Source organism: Neophocaena asiaeorientalis, unplaced genomic scaffold (assembly GCF_003031525.2).
Source record: "Neophocaena asiaeorientalis asiaeorientalis breed wild unplaced genomic scaffold, Neophocaena_asiaeorientalis_V1.1 scaffold61, whole genome shotgun sequence".
NCBI lineage: Eukaryota > Metazoa > Chordata > Mammalia > Artiodactyla > Phocoenidae > Neophocaena > Neophocaena asiaeorientalis.
Genome location: NW_020174143.1, coordinates 370,676 through 390,405, shown reverse-complemented (window position 1 = coordinate 390,405; position 19,730 = coordinate 370,676). Strand labels below are relative to the sequence as shown.

General features: G+C 37.1%; 1 protein-coding gene across 4 annotated transcripts in view; it reads right to left on the bottom strand.

Moving 5' to 3' along the window:
* Positions 1-1,115: 1,115 nt before the first annotated feature.
* IFT80 (intraflagellar transport 80) overlaps positions 1,116-19,730 on the bottom strand; it is a 108,604-nt gene continuing 89,989 nt past the window's right edge. For all 4 annotated transcript variants that reach the window (XM_024754969.1, XM_024754968.1, XM_024754970.1 and 1 more), the window contains 5 exons: positions 18,818-18,989; positions 17,801-17,890; positions 17,538-17,710; positions 8,921-9,044; positions 1,116-1,560 (listed from right to left, as the gene is read on the bottom strand). In XM_024754969.1, coding sequence (XP_024610737.1) covers positions 1,450-1,560; positions 8,921-9,044; positions 17,538-17,710; positions 17,801-17,890; positions 18,818-18,989 — 670 coding nt within the window. In that variant the 3' untranslated portion in view covers positions 1,116-1,449. The remainder of the gene's footprint in view (positions 1,561-8,920; positions 9,045-17,537; positions 17,711-17,800; positions 17,891-18,817; positions 18,990-19,730) is intronic.

The window sequence follows — 19,730 nt, the reverse complement described above, 5'->3', positions numbered from 1 at the left end:
TTTTAAACTTTCTATTGTCATATAATATAGAAAACATATATAAATGTATAAGTACAACTTATAAGTAAACCGCTCAATCATATTTCACAAACTGACACACCTTTGTACCCGGCATCTGGATGAAGAACGGAACATTCCAACATTCCAGAAAGAAAAAGGAATATGTTGAAAAGATAGGAACATTTTCACTAAAAAAAAAACTAGATATGTTAATTAAAATGGGGGTGAGAGAGGTAATCACTTTCCCATGTATATGCCTACGCCCACTCTATAATACACCATTTCCAAAAATGGCTTCATGGAAGAATTTCTAAGGATTATTTGTGTCAATGTTAAAAAGCTTTGTGGTAATAATAGTTTTGGGACATGCTGAATTAAGGCTAGTCAAACAGATTGATCATTTAAGGAGATTTTCACAAATTCAGACTCTAGGGCCTAGTGCCTAAACATTCTCGAGTCAGAAAAGGAATGAGGAAAATATTTCTTGCCCATTCTAGATATATTTCTAAAATTATGGTAAATATATATAACAAAATTTACCATTTTAACCATTTTCAAGTGTATAATTCAGTGGCATTAAGTATATTTCCGATGTTGGGCAACCATCACCACTATCCATTTCCACAGCTCATTCACGCCAGACAGGAATTCTGAACTTATTAAACAATAGCTTCCCAATTTTCCCTCCCACAGTCCCTGGCAACTACTATTCATTCGCCTTTCTGACTCAGTGAACTCGCCTATTTTTGGTATCTCATGTCAGTGGGATCATACAATGTGTGACCTTTTGTGTCTGGCTTATTTCACTTAGCATAGTATTTTCAAGGTTCATCCATGTTGTAGCACGTATCAGAATTTCATTCTCTTTAAAGGCTGGATAATATTCCACTGTGTGTAAATACCGCATATTGTTTATCCATTCATCTGCTGATGACCGTCTTTTTTTGCCCACCATTTTGCTATTCTGAATACTGCTGCTATGAACATTGGTATACAAGTATATGTATTATTTTATACTTTCATAAGTCAAGCTTCATTTTTTGTTGTTGTATAAATAAACTTTTGGAGCACTTTACAATTGAGATCAAATAGAAATTAATGATGACATACATTTGAAAGAGTCCAATGTTTTATTATCAGCATTAATATTGTTCATACTGAAGATTCAGGGATAAAATAATGGACAGAAAACTGGAATGTAAGCAATACTACATAGATGCATCATAAATATATAGGCTGTTTTGCTAATTATTGGACTAAAAATATAAAAGATGAAATTACATCAATTATTTTGTGCTTAGTCTTTCTGAATATCCTTTTGGTATTAAATACACAGCGAGCGCTTATACTTAGAGATTCTGCCTTTTTTTAAGCAAGGAAAACAAGCTTATCCTTGGTTAATCAGAATCAGTTTCAAAAGGTAAAACTTCTTAAAGGTAAGCATGGCATTTAGTGCATAAGACCAATATTCTTGCTGGGCTGGCTGCTTGAGGATCGCTCTCGTTCTTTAGTAATTTCCATCTCAATTTTGGCTTTGATTTTCTCCCAATCTATTTCAAGCTGCAGTAGAAGAAAAGAAGAAACATGCATATATAGTATAAGACATTTTTGTTTAATGCAAAGTAACTAAGAGTAAACAAAAACAGAACGCATGACTTCCAAAACATTTGAGAAAAAAGAGGGCAGGAAAGAAAAGTTAAGAAGAGATAATTCTCCCCCCAAAATGAAATAGCGTTAAGAATAAGACCTAATAGAACAATTATCACAATAAAAAGCAAAGACTCTCATTGTGATACCAAAGACCAAAATCTGGTTGTAGCTATTTATAAAAGGCACATCTAAACTGTCCCATGGAGCCTTGGGATTCTGCTCCGGTGCCTCAGGTTTGAGGGGGTAGGAGTGAGTGAAGATGGACTGCTCTCCTCCAAACAAGGGGGAGAATGGACTGGGCTCCATTTTTGAAACAGTAGGCCATGTTTCAAATGGGTCAACTCTTCACTGCTTTTATACTGACGTTTCCATTAGGAGCCTACCTATGGGGAAAGATAGGGGAGCATCCGCTTTCCCAGAGCATACTCTGCAAAAGGGGCTCCTTCACAACTCTTAAAATAATATGAAGACTTGGTGGTAAGAAAATGACGAGGGCTTCCCTGGTGGCGCAGTGGTTAAGAATCCGCCTGCCAATGCAGGGGACACGGGTTCAAACCCTGGTCCAGGAAGATCCCACATACCGCGGAGCAACTAAGCCCGTGCGCCACAACTGCCAAGCCTGTGCTCTAGAGCCCGTGAGCCACAACTACTGAGCCTGCACGCCACAACTACTGAAGCCCGTGCGCCTAGAGCCCGTGCTCCGCAACAAGAGAAGCCACCACAATGAGAAGCCCGCGCACCGCAACAAAGAGTAGCCCCCGCTCACCGCAACTAGAGAAAGCCCGCGCACAGCAACGAACACCCAACGCAGCCAAAATTAAAATAAATAAAATAAATAAATTTATGGAAAAAAAGAAAGTGATGAAAAGATATTAGAGGAAGTAGTGGGAAAGCAAGGCTGAAAGACACATAAAAAGAATAACTGAAAAGTGATAATATTTTTATCTGTTTTCAGCCAACCACCAGACCCCCCCAAAATCCAGCCCTGCCCCTCCACTAAATCAACAGACATAGTGTTAGGAATGGACTCTGCTCTGAATTCAATAAACAATTTCTTTGGGAAAAAGCCTTCTACTATTTTTAAAAGTTTGGAGATCACTAATTAAGGAATGTGTGTCCTCTCAGGCAAGACATGGGAAAAACTGGGTCCTACCTAAAACTAACTCTGATTTACTTTGAAATAAACCCAAACTCCCGAGACTGAGCCCAAAGTGAATAGGTTTTCACCTCCATGTAGGGGAGCGGAGTGGAATAAGCAGTATTAAAGCAGACTGCGTTACTACTTGCTGCCTGAACAGATTTACCTTAAGTAACTGAGACTAATTTAACCTTAACAGGACTTCACGCCTCTTTTATTTTGTGTTGGAAGTAGGTAGAATTAAGTATTTGGTTATTTTTTATTCCAATATCCTTTCTCTAAATTCCTGTGAAGTAATTTATGGATATATTTTAGATAATCATTCCATATACTTATCTATAATACATAAAATTGATGAATTAAAAGAATCCCTTTACTCATAGAAGATGAAAGTCTGTGCTCAGACGCAAGTGACAGCTTATCAAAAGGCAGAGCAAATGTTAGGTTATTTGAAAGACTCATTTTTCAATCAGGTCAGAACTTGATGTTTTTAAATGGCAAAACAACTCATCTAAGAAAACATTTGCAAAGAGAAAGACAAAACTTGATGAATGCCTTGGCCTTCCTCCAGGCTTAAATTGACTTACATATGTTCTTCAGATCAATCACAATAAAACCACGTATTGATGATACACTAAACAACTGTTGCTCAGCTGCACCAGAAGTGCATCAAGCAGATTGATGACATCTATATTAGTTACTTGTTATAGTACAAATGAGGGTGTTAGTTGACAGCTATCCTACTGAAAATAAATGTTTCACTTTCACTCTGGCATTTGTCCAGTTTTAGAACAATGTTCTCCTGATAATTTAGTCTCTGGAATAGAGTATTTTTAATAGTGAGTTTTAGATAAGGATGTACTCATGACAGCTGTCAAGTGACCTCTACACTAAAACACATCCTTTTCTAGTCTAGGGAGTGTTAATACTACTTGGCACTTCTTATTCTAGTCCCTAGTTGGTCAATTCTTCTTATTCACATAATAATAATTTTAAAATCATAGCAAATGGCTCTCCATCTTCTACCCCATCTCTCTTACTCTCAGCTGAAAATCAGCTTCCTACTTTACAGAGAATATAGTGGCCATCAGGCATGAATTCACTTAATTTCCTTCCTTTCATAAAAGTAGGGTATCCATCCTTATCTCGTTCCCTTCTGTCTCAGGGCAACCTCTTCACATAAGTCCCTGATCTCGCCTTCTTTGACTCCTCTAGGACATCGGCCTTCAATTATTACCTACATATTTCAATTTCCTTCTCTTCACTGGCTGCCACTCATCATCCTTCCCTCTGTATTCCGCCTCCCTACAAGCTACCACCTTCATTCTTCTTTTCATTCCTGGCTCTCATCCTCTCCCCAGACCACTGTGGTATGACTGTGCTCCCACTACACCTCAGAAGCTTTTCACTAACGCCACCATTAAGTGTTTTAGTCCCTCATCCTACACACCTTCTCTATACGACTCAATTGCTCATTCAACGAATATTTAATGCTCACTCCATGCCCAGGATTGCTCTAGGAGCAAGGATTTAGCAGTGAACAAAAAGATAAAAACCACTGTCTTCATAGAAAGATAAACAAAGACAAGTAATAGTGGTAAAAGTTTTGGAAACAGGGGAGGGAGATAGCGCCGGGGTGGAGTTGTGGGGGGGATGGGTGTTGTATTTCAAACAGAGTGATCAGAGAAGGCCTCCCTGAGAAGCTGACGTGAAGACCTGATGATGAGTGAGTGACTCTGGGTGTATCTGGGGAACAGCATACTAACAGACAGAGGGAAGAAAAAGGTCCTGATGTAGGAGCATCCCCTGGACCTGGCTGACCACCGCTCTTTGAAATACCTCTCTCAGTACAATATTGTTCTCTTCTGGTTTCTGCTCTCTTTTCTAAATGTCCTCAGTCTTTTGTTTTTCTTTTTCTCCTATATCCTTCCCCTCAGTAACCTCTTCACTGTTAGTATTCACTGGGGTTCCAACCACAGCTTTTTCATACTTTCCCTAGGAGATCTCCTCAACTCTCATAGCTTCAACTATTCCTAAATGGTCATGACCATAAATTTATTTATCTAGCCCTGATTCTTCCTTTATCAATACCCTTTGATGTTCACATTGGTATTTCCAACTGCCCACTAGACATCTCTGCCTAGATAGGGGCCATCCCACAGGGACTTCAAACTCAGAACAATGGTCTATTTTCATGTATTCAAACTCAAAAGGTCCAAATCTCATATATGCTCATGTTCCTCTACCAGTCACCAACTAGGAATGTTGAAGTTGCTCTCAAATGTCTTGCCTTACCTCACCACCTCTCCTCCCACCCCCAACCACAATGTTCTATTAATTTTACTGCTACTTTTTCTTACATTAATCCTACAGTCTCCATCTCCTGCTGAGATTATTACAGTAACCTCCTAACTGGTCTCCTTGTCACCACCCTTACCTCTAATCCATCTTCCACATCAGAAGTTATCTTTCAGGTCATTTTCTTGATTACAAACCTCCAAGTCTTTGCACTGCCTCCATTATAAGGTCTATTATCATAGTGTTAAGACTCTTTAATGTCTGGTCCCATCAATATTCCAGCCACCCAGGACCCAGCACCCAGGACCCAGGGCAGTCACTCTGTACTCCTTCACCATTCTTTCAAGATCCCATGCATTTGCTCTTATTATCATATCCTTTAACTGACTGACAAAATCCTACTCAAGATAATTCCATGGAATAAATAAATAAATTTTAAAAATGAAAACTAACAAATACAAAGTATACAATTTCCAAAGGGGAAAAAAGGATACTTTGGTGGAAAATTCCTGGGCCGGGGTACGAACCCGTGTCCCCTGCATCGACAGGCGGACTCTCAACCACTGCGCCACCAGGGAAGCCCAGGAACTGGGATTTCATTTTATTTTATTTATTATTTTTTTTAAATTTATTTGTTTATTTTTGGCTGCATTGGGTCTCCATTGCCGTGCGCGGGCTTTCTCTAGTTGGGGCGAGCAGGGGGCTACTCTTCATTGCGGTGCATAGGCTTCTCATTGCGGTGGCTTCTCTTGTTGCAGAGCACAGGCTCTAGGCACGCGGGCTTCAGTAGTGGTGGCTCCTGGGCTCTAGAGCGCAGGCTCAGTAGTTGTGGCACACGGGCTTAGTTGCTCCGCGGCACGTGGGATCTTCCTGGATCAGGGCTCGAACCTGAGTCCCCTGCATTTGCAGGCAGATTCTTAACCACTGCGCCACCAGGGAAGTCCCAGGAACTGGGATTTTAAAAGGGAAAAGTGATCACATCACTTCCATTCAGTATCTTTACATTAATCTTAGGGTAAATCCAATATGCCGAATTTGCCCTATGAAACCCTCAGGTCAATCTCCCTTTTGCTCGTCACTCTTTCCCACTTCAGAGCCTTCCCTCTGCCTAGAACACGGCCATCGCCACACCCTCCCCCCACACCCTCAGTCAGCTTCTACTATCCGTTCTTTACAGCTCAGCTCAAATAGCAATTGCTTTGCTTAGAAAAATCTGCTGATCCCCCCCACCCCAGGTCAGGCCTGTCATTCATAAAGTCTTACAGCACTATGTACACTACCTTCGAGGCATTTATCACAACTGAAATGAACAATTAACTGTATCACTAACTATCACCTCCGTTTGAATATGTTTCACGAGGGTCAGTGTTTGCCAGGTTTACTATTATATCCCAACCACCAAGGAGAGTACATTGTCTGCAGGAGGTGCTCAGTAAATACTGAATGAATAAAAGGTAACTAATTATCCAGCAAATGAGCTATCACTTAACAATCTCTCGTTATTTTCTCTCCTGTTTTTCCCTCTTTTTTTCTTTCTCCTAGCATAATGCTTTAAACATTTCCTGTCTCTTCTACTTCTCTTCCTGCACAGAGTATGTATTCAGTAGATTGAATGCATTCCTCAAGTGGACTTTATTTGCCAGACTTATAAATTATTTTACAAATACTTACTGAACACCCTTGTAGAGCAGGTATAATGGCTCTAATGGGGTTCTTAGAAGATAGTACACCGTGTATGGATCTCAGATTTCCATATTTTAAACTAGAAAGGCCCAAATAATATTTCAGGGTTCATAAATATGAATGTATGTCAAACTTCACTTCTTATAAACTTTTACGCTATGCGTTGTGAGCCCATTTGAGTTCACCAGATAGGGAGAATAAATTTCTTTTTAAGAATGATCTTTTTCTATTCAATTCTTAGTTCTGAAATAAAGAGTTTATATAATCACAATTTTGGCTAAGATAATTTTTAAGTCAAAGATAATTTTCATCTTAAAATACTGCTTTATGATTTCTAGTTAACTTCCAAATTACATCTGTGAAGAAGAAAAGTAGGAAACTAGAACATAGTGCCATAGAGACTCAAAGTAACCTATATAGTTTCAGGATGAAAAGAAACCAAAATACCAAAAAAGGCCATGTTGTTCTGATTCTCCCACTTTGAACATTTCTACTACTCTTGTGACTGAAGTATCATATGTTAGTTATAGGTGAATACGTATATAATGAAAAAGAAGATATGAATGTTAAGTTTTTAATATCTGAAATATAATTTCCTTGAGGGTAAAAACTATATTTTTTATGTCCTCAAAAGCACCTAATGTGAACACAGTGAAAATAATATTGTCAGTAATGATGATGAAGAGGAAGCAGAGTAGTATTAATCTGCTTAAAAATTATACAATAAAGTAAATTTAAGGTGGGTGCTCATTTTTAACATACTGTCATATTTTCAAAACTGAGACAAAAATGATGAGGTGACTACTGAATCTCTGGGCTGCCTTGCACTCAGTGCTGGTGGCTGCTGTCATAGTCTGTGAATTGAGAGTATAGCCCTCAGAGCTCCCAGGGAAGCCCTCATAGCCCAAACTCCCGAAGGATCCATTTCAGTAGTAAACAGTTCTGAATCAAACAAAAAAATTTTTGTGGAGCGTCTATAAAATACATCCCTTTCCACCAAGAAACCCACAACTTGTGTCTATCCTGGATCCAGATGATAAAGTTGCACTGCAGAACTAAGAATGGCCCCAAAGGCTTCACTACCCTGAAAACTGGTCTGAAGTCCAAAAATGTGGTTCATGACACTCAATATTCTAAATACGGCAAATGGATAATGTTGCCTTTAGTAGGTGCCTTCACTCTACATCTTCTTTCCTCTTCCCAAGCTTCCTCTTATATATTCTGCCCCCTACGATAAATCAGAACATTCCATTTTATTCTATCCCCAAGGAGGGGCACTCCCACAGTCTATAAGCTCCATGAAGACAGAAGCCATTATCTGTTTCAACACATAGCATAGTGCCTGGCCTGGAGTTAGTACTCATAAACATTTTTTGAATAAATGAATGACTAAAAGGCTAAAGGAATCAACTAGTTCACAGAGCTGGGAGCAAGGTTGGCCCTGTTTTGGGATTACAAGTCTCTTGAATCTGCATGGCTACAGGTGAGCTCTATTTCTGCCATTTGAGTATAGAAGGATCTGGGCAGGTGTCCACAATCTTTTCTGCTCTAGGCGCTGGGACAAACGCCCTTGTTCTGGCTCTCCTGTGTGCTGATATGTACTGGAATGGCTTTTTTCTAATTGGGTTTATAAAACCTTATATTCTGGTAGGAACTTGAGAGGCAAAGGGTTAGCATTCTTTTGTTCTAGGCGGTGAACTCTACCCAGGCCAGGCACCTTTTGAAGTGCAACTGAGCTCCCTAGATAGAATCTGCAAAGTGGCAACGTATCCATTTTCTGGCCAGTGCCCTCTGTGCTTATGTATGTCCCCTGGAGCAGAAAGGGCAGCTGGTAGAAGACAAAAGTCAGGAGCTAGAAGCCTTCATCCTTGCCATTTATACTGTTTATCTAAAAATATCAGTTAGCACACAACCTTAACACAAATTGAATATTATAAAACCAGACTTGAGTTAATCAAAACATGGCTATAAGAGTCCAGAAAAATATTCAGTAATACAATTACATAGTCAAAATAAGACTAACATTGAAAGGCAAAAAGTAGTTTTTTTTTAGAGATTATGGTAAGAATTATTCAAATTTTGTCGCATTAGGATGAATAATGCATACTTATAAAGCATATACATTATTACCAAATACTGCATAATACTTACACCTTCTGCATACTGCAGGTATCGTTTATTAGTTTCCTGTTTACCAAATGTCTCCAAAAACTTTTGTCGGTAGGCCAGCACTGTATCAACATGTGTTTTGTATTTAACAGCTAATTCAAGTGCCCTACAATGAGAAAGAAAACAGATTATCCGCATTGCTGTGTTAGCCTCTACGGGCAGTGGAGTTTCGGGGTGAAAGGGTGGGAAAGTCTATGTTGATCCCTCCACTCCTCCCTCAATATGAAAGGCACGTCATTCCCTACCTTATCCATCTTGCAAATTCCTATTTATACTTCAGGGTCCAGACCAAACATGATCTCTTCTCCCTGACCAGCTCTCCTTGTAGAAATAAATGACCATTATATCTTATCTGTGCTACAGAACATTTTATACATACTATTATTTCAGCTCTGCTTACAGTGTATTGTAACTATTATGAATCTGTTCCTTCCACTAACCTACACATTTATTGAAGGGAGATCTGGGTTTCATTTCTCTTTGGTGAGTACTACAGAGTGTGTGTATCATAAATGTTCATTGAAAAATTCATTGAAATCATAATAAAATTCAAGTGAATGAACTCCCCTAATGTAAGTGGTTCGACTATCTTGACCATTTTTTAAGTCAGTAATGAATTTATTCTGTTCAATATTCAACTAAATACTGATACCCTTACTTATCCTTATTATTAGTACAGTAAACTAAAAATATTATGAAAATAAAATTTGAGGATAATAAAAGTCTGACAAAATGCCTTTTGCCATTTGATTCTTAGAAAAAGCTAATAGCCATTTAAATTTTATAAGTTAATTAATATCTATCTATGTAACCAAGTTATTTTAAGGTAATATTTTATTTAAATAGCAGACAAGAACTAAATGAATTGCTAAACTCACGGTTATAACACCAAAGGCATAAAATCTATATATTGATAATTTGGAGGGAGATGAAAAGATTATTCTTCAGTTCCAGGCCTATTTTTGCATGTAGGTTTTGGACAGCAACTCAGCCCGCGATCCTATGCATAACTCATATTAGCTGAGCCAGGAACAATCTAGTAGAATATAGCTCTCCTACACTGTTCATTGTTATCCTGTTTTAAAGTATGGGAAACAGTCATCATAATAGTCAAAGTACAATATTTCTCAAGCTCTCTTGCTTTCTAATATAACACATGATTTCTGAATAGGCCAGTGATGGTTTATCAGAGCCAACTATTACGAACTTGTTGTTTTAGACAAAACTGACTACTGACTAGAACTTTTGCAATGTGTGACTGTTTAGTAGGAAAATTTATTTGATTCTTAGCATGCTTTGGTTTGATGTAAACTAAATTGTCACTTTAAAAAGTATTTTAGATATTATGTATGTATTAATTGACAAATGATAGACAATTGAGATATTAAAGACAATATGATAAATTATGAATGTAAGTCATGTATAATACAAATGATAATGTCAAAGTTCAGTACAATGATTTCTTACAAAAATATATTGGCATAAACAATATTGCTAAATCCAAGGATATTTGCTACCCATCACAAACTCCTCACAAAGTTCCCTCATTCCTCTGTGACTTTCTGTCTTTCAGAGAAAAAGAAGACACATGGAAAAAATGCAGAGGTATTAGGATACAGAGGAACAAAAGTAGAAAACAAGAGAAGGCAAGAAACGATCTATAGAGGCTCAAAAGATGAGAAACAGAAGTAAAGATGCCTTAATTCTTCTAGCCCTCTCTCACATCAGCCCCCTCTTCATCCCTAAGGCTCTGATTCCCATGTTGTATGTGTGAGTGGAGACTCTGGTGAACAACCTCGCCGGCACCTCAGAAGTTCCAGTTCCCATTCTTTCTTTATGATTGTACATGATGGGGGAAGGAGTTCTCGACTGTGCAAAACTGGAGGTGTTCTAAGTGGGGAATACATAAGCATCTATTCTGGGTTGGGGCTTTTCAAAAATTCCAAAGAGAGACTTTGTTATGGAACATCAACACGTTTAATTATGTAGAAAGGATAGACTATGATGCCTAATCCTGCATTTATTTTTTTTTTTAAGATTTTTTTATGTGGACCATTTTTAAAGTCTTTATTGAATTTGTTACAATATTGCTTCTGTTTTATGTTTGGGGTTTTTTGGCTGTGAGGCATGTGGGATCTTAGCTCCCCGAACAGGGATAGAACCCACACCCCCTGCATTGGAAGGCAAAGTCTTAACCACTGGACCGCCAGGGAAGTTCCTAATCCTGCATTTAGATGCTAAGACTTATCTGCTATTACAGTCATTATTATTATTATAAAATACATATTAATTATCTGATTGAAAAGCAGTAGCTAAAGTTAAACATTCAAATGATATGTGCTATTTTAAATGTTCTCTAAAAGCACACACTGGGTAAAAAATGTTTCTCTACCACATTTAGGAGGGAATTTACTCCAAATTATCTAAGAGTTATGGGAACAGTATGTCTCTAGCTTTAAAATGGTTATTCAGCAACCAAACAAATGTAACATTAGATTATGGGGCTGGAAAAACTCCATGTATCCTCTCTGATTTTAAACAGAAGGAAGTTACATTAAAAGATGTTATAACTTCAAAATATAATTTTTTTGCATAACTTGAACGAAGCAAAACCACTTTATATAACTGGTCTAAGTAGAAAAACTATTTTTATTAATACTTACATAAAGGATCAATATGCATACCTGGAGCTTCTAGTTTCTACCTCTCTTAACTTCAGTGTTTGAAAACAGACTACCACCAAATGTCCAAAGTGAATGTCAAATAGATAACTTGCATATCTACTACTCCTCAAGGGCTGCATCTTATTAGGTCGTAGGCAATTTTCAAGTTCAAATATAAATGACGGAAGCACAAAGCAGCAAGACTATGCTTCTCAAGTGGAATAACCCATATTCACAAAGTAAAATCTGTTCCCTTCTAAAGGACTTAAACAAATATAGAAATTCAGGAATCCTAAAAGCAATCTAATATATTTATCATCCAATACTTAAATTCTATCCTTCCAGAATTCTACAGGCCCAGTTGGGAAAATAGCAAGAAAACACAAAAAAGAAATAGGAGAACCTATAGATGAAAAGAAACCTAAGAATGTATCAACCAATCAAAATGTATGAATATTTTATGAATCCTGAATCAAACAAACCATAAAACAAAACATTTATGAGATAATCAGAGAAATAAGCACACTGAATAGAATTATTGTTAACTTTTAAAAGTGTGATCATGATACTGTGGCTGGATTAAAAAAATCTTTAAGATACATACTGAGATATTCATAGATAAAATGATATTATGACTGGGATTTGCTTTTAAAAATTGTGGGGAGGGATAGAGGAGGAGTAGAGATTATTCACAAATTGATAACTGTTGAAGCTGAGTGATGGGTACATGGAGATTTATTATACTATTCGCTTTACTTTTGTATACATTTGAAATTTTCCATAATAAATAGTTTTTAAATGCCATCTTTTTTGGTCCCTCCTGATCTCTTTCGCTGAATCCTCCTCTTCAACCAGATCATTAAGTGTTGAATTTCAGGGGAAATCTGCCTGCTGCCCTCTTTTCTTTTTTTTGCTTTTTTGTGGTACGCGGGCCTCTCACTGTTGTGGCCTCTTCTGTTGCGGAGCACAGGCTACGGACGCGCAGGCTCAGAGGCCATGGCTCACGGGCCCAGCCGCTCCTCGGCATGTGGGATCTTCGCGGACTGGGGCACGAACCCGTGTCCCCTGCATCGGCAGGCGGACTCTCAACCACTGCGCCACCAGGGAAGCCCTGCCCTCTTTTCTTTTTCCTTCTTTACATTCTTGAGCCACACTCATGGCCGCAGCTACTCCAAAGGCTGATAATTCCCTCAGTGTCTTTCCCCCAATGTCTAGGACCTCCACTCAACTTCACACCTGTATATCCCACTCCTGCTGGACCTCATGAACTGGATACACAAAGGTAACTAAAACTCAACAAATCCAAATTGTTAGACAGCTTAGTCACCACCCCACCCTCCCCACTCACCCCAACACAAAAATTTACCATCCAGTACAGCTTCGGTTCTACACAGATACCAAATGTGGGCTTACCCTCCTGATGAAAGACACAGACAAATTAAAGACTTTGCTGGAATATACACAACACTCAAAAATTTTTTTAAAACTCGAAACACTATTCGATAACATAAACCAGTTCTGGAAGTCTTAGTTTATGAGAACAATTATTTACTCACTCCCAGAAGAGGGTAATACATGTGGAGAAAAAAATAAGATCATTTTTAAAAGAACACCATCTACATAGATAGGCATGCAAGAAGTCTATTATTAATTAATCAATCAGTCACATAATTTTCTCATCGTCCTATGTTTGAATACCTTCGCAGATGGGGATTATTCTACTCTCTAAGCAAGCCATTCTTTGGATTATGTTGTTATAAGCTGATTCCTATATTGGATCCAAGTATTTATCCCTCTTACTTCTATTTTTTTATATTAGCTATATCATTTAGAATCAAAATTGTCATCACAGAACTTTGTCAGTTTTGTTCATTGCTATATTCCCCCATGCCTAAGACCTGGCACACTAGAGACATTCAATAAATAATTAAAGAATGAATAGTAGCTACCATTTATTGAAGGCTTACTATGTATCAGGCAGTATGCTAAGAGATTTTCACATGCTATTTTACTTAATCCCAACAACAAACATGTGGTTTTTGTTATTATCACCATTTTAAACACAAGGAAACAGAGGCTTACAGAGCCTCACTAATCTGTCCAAGATCACAGGACTAGTAAGTGCAGAACCAGAAATCAAACCCAGGTCTTATTTCAAAGCCCCCATTCTTAACCACTACATTTGTCTTTGTACCATTCAGCAGTCCTTTTGAACAAGTCATTAAAAATGACCAGACGTGGGACTTCCCTGGTGGCTCAGTGGTTAAGACTCTGCGCTCCCAATGCACAGGGTCCAGGTTCGATCCCTGGTCTGGGAACTAGATCCCACATGCATGTCACAACTAAGAGTTAGCATGCCGCAACTAAGGAGCCCACGTGCTGCAACTAAGGAGCCGGAGCAAACAAACAAATTAAAACATAAATACATTTTTAAAAAAATGACCAGACATTTCACCAAAAGACTGCTGTTGTTGTTTTAAGCAGATCTCCATGTTATATCTAAATATGTCTGGTATGGCAGACATTCAATAAATATCTGCTGAATGAATGAATATGCATTAGGAAGAAATATTCCAACTGGTTTCAGAAATATCTGCAGAATTTGGAAATGAAGACAATACATAAGATTTTTAAGAGTTTCTTAGCAGTTATAATTACTTCTGCTGATTATCTGAAGTCATTCTTATCCAGTCTTTGATATTTATGCTAAAAGTGATGGGAAACTATGGGTTTCATTTAAGTGAGTCAGGGGTCAAGAGTGACATGATGATTTCCACTGTGAAAAGATCACTATGACTACAGTATGAAGAATGGATAGGAAAAGGACAAGGTAGGTGCAGAGAGACCACTGATGATGTTTTATTAAGAAAAACTTGGATCAGGGAATTCCCTGGAGGTCCAGTGGTTAAAACTCCACACTTTCACTGCATGGGGTGTGGATTCAAGCCCTGGTCGGGGAACTAAGATGCTCGCACGGAAAAAAAAAAAAAAAAAAAAAAGGAAAAAAGAAAAACTTGGATCAGCTTAGATAAGGGTGCTGGTAGTAAAGTGGATGAGTGCCAGAGGTATTTGAGAGGGAAAATGGTTGGTAATTGGAGTATGGGGGAAAGAGGGTAAGGAAAATGTCAAAAGTAACTCCTAAATTTCCAGCTTTGGGTAGACTGAAAAGATAAGATAGATTACTCTGGAAGAGAACCAAGTTTATGAGGGAATAAATATAAATTTGAACTCAAACATATGAGACAGCCAATGGAAATGCTGAATAGGCAGGTGGATAACTGGGTTCTGGAAGCAAACATGGGCAGGACAGAGGGCTAGAAGAAAGATGCATATTTAGGAGTCTTAAGTGTGTAAATAGTAATCAGGAGCCTTGAACAACGCTCCTTGACGTTTATTGACTTACCAGGCAGGCATAAAGGTCTACCAGCATTTGACCAACCCATTGGTTTATAGTTTAGATGAAAAACACAAAGCATAAGAAAAGGAGATGCCAGGTAGATAGGAGGAACGGAGGAGCACCCAGCATTCGTTCTCTTTCCCCATTACATCTCTTTGTCCCTCTTGTTTTCCCTCTCCCTGAGATCTAATATCTTAAGGCAGAGTCATTTGCTGAAAACTGGAGGAGGGGAAGAGGCGGCACAGATAGCAGGATGTAGGGATAGTAGGGAAGATGTGAAGTTAGCAGAAAATAAGTATAGTCACATGACCTAAGTCTCAAAGGATCAGAGATTTTACAAGAGAAGTAAAGATGGGGGAGGCAAAAAGGACACCAACTGCACTCACACCCAGACCTAAGGAATGTGGAGTCAGAGAGAATAAACTGACTCCATCTGAGAGGACTGGTAGGGAAGGAGTGTCCTCTGGAAAGAGGTAATTTTCACTTAGGTCAAGGAGGTATGAGAAATGTTCAAAGGGCTGTATTATAGGCCATCAATAGAAGCCATCAGAGGCAAACGCTTCACGGACCTGCTCTGACATTTATATACTGTATGTATCTACACCCAATGTTTGTAGAGGAAGTGCAAGGCAAAATGATTAAGAGTATTGCATAAAGATTAAGAGCATGAATATTAAGTACCTACTATGTATATAGATAATATAAAATGATAAAATGTTTCTATCCTTCTAGAAGTGTATAATCTGAAAGGTGAAAGGTGACATAAAATTTACAAAGATAAATAACAAAAGAGGTAAACATCAATCCTATAAAACAATGTAAGTAGTAGTATCAGCAGTATATATTTTATTGTGGTAATAGCAGAAAATTCAGGTCCTCTTTGATACTGGGAAACTTAGGTTCAAATCCTAGATCAGCCAGCTACTTATGAGTAACCCTCAACTTCCTCATTTGTATAATGTTGTGATGACCAAATAAGATGATATAAGGAAAGTGTTTAACACAATTCTTGGCACATGATAAGCACTCAGTAAATAGAAGCCTCACTATTATTAATGACAATAAAATGGAATTCCTACGTAGGTTGCAAGCTTTTTAATATAAGGATGATTTTTAAAATATCTGTTATACTATATGGTGTTCAGAGTGCTATATAAATAGTAATGCCTAACATTTATCAACATAAACATTTTCTCAAAAGTATCAGTTGAAAATATGCTGTGAACACCATTCTTCCCTATTTCTCATGGAACTCATGGCTTAGTAATGGTATATACAATTTTCTGTTAGTTCTTTAATACAGGGTTTTAAAAAATTATTCATACTGTCTCTTTCCAAAATAGTTACTTTAATATTTGTGAATTATAAATAAATTGAGGATAAGAACAATGGCCTATTCATATTTGTAGAACCTAAAACATCTTTCATGATCCTTTGTATAGCCAAACAATGACAACAAATTTGTGAAAATAAAGGATAGAAACAGGGTGGCTGAATTGTATGAAGAGTGTAGATAATTAATGTATAAATTAAATAAAGAGACTATAGTATGTCCATAACAAAATTAACTACCTTTTGTTACTTTTTTAGCCATTTTGTTACTTCTATTCAAGGGGAAGATAGAGATAGGACTATAAAAATTCTAATCTGAGGGGATTATAAGTAAGGGGCCAGTAATTGAAAGATTTATGGGTTATTTTTGAGCACAGAGAGAGACGAAGATGATGAAAGACATTTCAAACCTGGAAAAGTCAACATGCCAGCTTTGTAACACAGTAACTTCAGGTGCATATAAGCACTACAACCTTGTTCACTGAGAGAGACATACCTGAGAGAATGAGTAGAGAAACCTAATATGTCATAGAGAAGAGCAGCCTGCCACTCAGCCTCAGAAAGCAACCTGTCCCAAAGCCTAAGGCAGCGGGGAAGGTTACTGACCACTCCTCGTTACAAATCCTTTGGTATCTCTTCCCTAGCTTCACAAATCTTCCTTGGCTCCTCTCTCTGCCTGTCTGACTGCTTTACGCCAATCTTTCAGTGGATTTCTCTTTTTTTTCACCCATCCCATAAAAATAGTTTATGTCTTCTCACTCCTCACATTCCCCAGGCAACTGCATCCATTCTTCTAGCTTCCATTCATTTGCTGATGACTCCTAAATCGACATCTCTAGTTCAAATCTTTCTTGAGCTCCAGGTCCAATAATCAACTATTATCACTTATCTCTTCACAAATACTTCAAATCTAACATCTCTTCCAAATCTGCTAATATTCTTACCACCATCTATCCAGTTACTGAAATCAGAAATTCTGGAGACATCCTAGACTCTCTTTTCTTCTTCACAGACAACTTCTAATCAATCATGATTCAGAGAAGGCAAAAATCTTTAATGGCAAACTACTCACAAATATAAATGTGAATAAATTCTTATATGATACTAGGAAACAAGTACAGTGGAAGATGTAATTTACTAAGTGGTCGGTAGAAGAATACACTAAGATCAATCAGGTTTTGGAATTGATGAAAAACATTTTTATTACCTTTCCCAGTTGTAGAGATTAATATTGATCTGAATCGCTTGATAAACAAGGCCAGCCTGAAGAAGTACCATTTCAGCCTCCTGTATGTTCCCACTAAACATTAATATGTGGGCCATTTTTGATTCTTTAGATGGAAGATTTTTTATAGAATTGATGTATTGAACCTTATCAATCTAAAAGAAAGGAAAATATTTGAAGTGAATAGTAACAAGTTACGGTAAGAAAACCACACAAACACATACACGTAAGTAAACATTATTTACTTCACCAATTGCTGCGTAAGCTATTTCTGCAGTAGTCATATCTCGATTAGCGACTGCCATAGCAGCTAGGCAAGCCCACATGGTTTGCTCCTAAAGTGAAAAATGAGAACAATTATTTCAACTACAGGGCTGAACTGCCTTAAAATAAACAGTGAATTAAAATAGAATAAAGTTATATTTTAATGAAAAATAAAAAATCACTGAGCATGGCACTGAAAAACCAATAATTTAATAGGTTAAGGATGTGGAAATTTCATTGTGGCTACTTTGTTAAAATATATTAATAACACATAGAGAATGTTTTGAATAAAGATTTTTGAAAATGTTCATTTCTAATGATCAAAGGTTTATTTTGAACTGACAATATACTTTTACCATAATTCAAGGTTATAAGCCCTCCAGTCTTTTTGATGAGATGTCAAAGAATGCAACTACAGGGAACCATAGAAACAGTGAGTTTCTCAGACAACGCTATTATAGCAGATTGCCACCAACAACCCATTGTAAGGAAAAGCATCTAAAAGTCTTCACAAAAGTGTAGTCTAAGGGAATTAACCAATGTAAAATAAAACAGTTCTGCGGTCAAATATGCTTGGAAAATACTTGATTCAACCAGGTTGGGAAATGTTGATCTAAAGTAGTGAGTGGTTCTTAACCTTAGCTGTACAAATAATCTGAGGAACTTAAAGATATGCCCAGGCTCACTGGATCTAATAAATTAGAATCTCTGTGGGGGGTAGAACTTGGGAATCTGACTTTTAAAAAAAAGTTCTATAAGAGGTTTTTATATGTACCAGTAAGAAGAAACTACTCACTTAAAGTATAGCTTCTTCAGAGAATAAATCACACAACACCTATCTCTCTGTATCACCCATGTCTTCACTTATTAAAAAAAAGATGTGATCCCATTTGCAATTTTTCCCACCCTTAGCTCTTACCATTTCTCATTTTGCACAAAGATATTATATAAACTAATATACAATATATACACAACTATGGATCTGAAATGTAAAGTACCTTAACAAAACGACAAAGTCTTACAGCATCTTCCCATTTTGAACTGCTTACGTATTCGTGGAGAATAGCAGGATATGGTGATATGCTGATGTGAATCAGTGAGCCATCAGCTCTTCTTATAGTTACCTGATTTCCAACAAAACTCACGATATGGGGATTTTTACTAAATTCACTGTTGAAAAAAGGAAAAGTGCAATTTATATTCTGAGCAAAATTTTTCATATATATTAAATTTGGGGAGTTGACCCCTGACATACATATGAAACCTCCAAATTGCACTCCAAAAAAAGTAAACTCCAGGGAGAATGTATGTATATTAAACAAATATTTGAATCTAACTAGCTATACACACTTAAAGCAAAATATACAAACATTTTAACATGGCAAAAAATTACTACATATTTGAGAACTATGCCTAAAAGCATTTGAAGTGATTTTTTCTAAGTCTTAAGGTAAATCACACAAATGATTAAAGCACTTACTTCAGCTTTTAAAAGTTTAAACATTAAAAATTAAGCTGATTCCAAGATTATTTTCTCATAATAACAAGAGGTGAACTTTAAAGAAACTAACTTCTCTTCATTAGTTAAAAAATTTTTTATAGGATACCTCTCTGGTTTTGCTAATGTTGTGAGCTTGAATATTAAAAATGAACTCAAAATAGATTTGAAAATTAAGCTAAGATTTGGAGTTGAGAAGCCTTTGTATACCTACTTTGTCAAGAGTGAGAGACCTCCTTGCTATTTCTTAGAGAATTTAGGAATATAAATGCATTTGATTTTCTGAAGAATATAAAAAATTTTAAAAGCTTTTCAGTATACATTTTTTCTATATTTAATATTAATTTAAGAATTCAATTCTAGAAAGACATACATTCCTGAAAGTCTCAAGGTCAATGATATTTTGGGAAAGA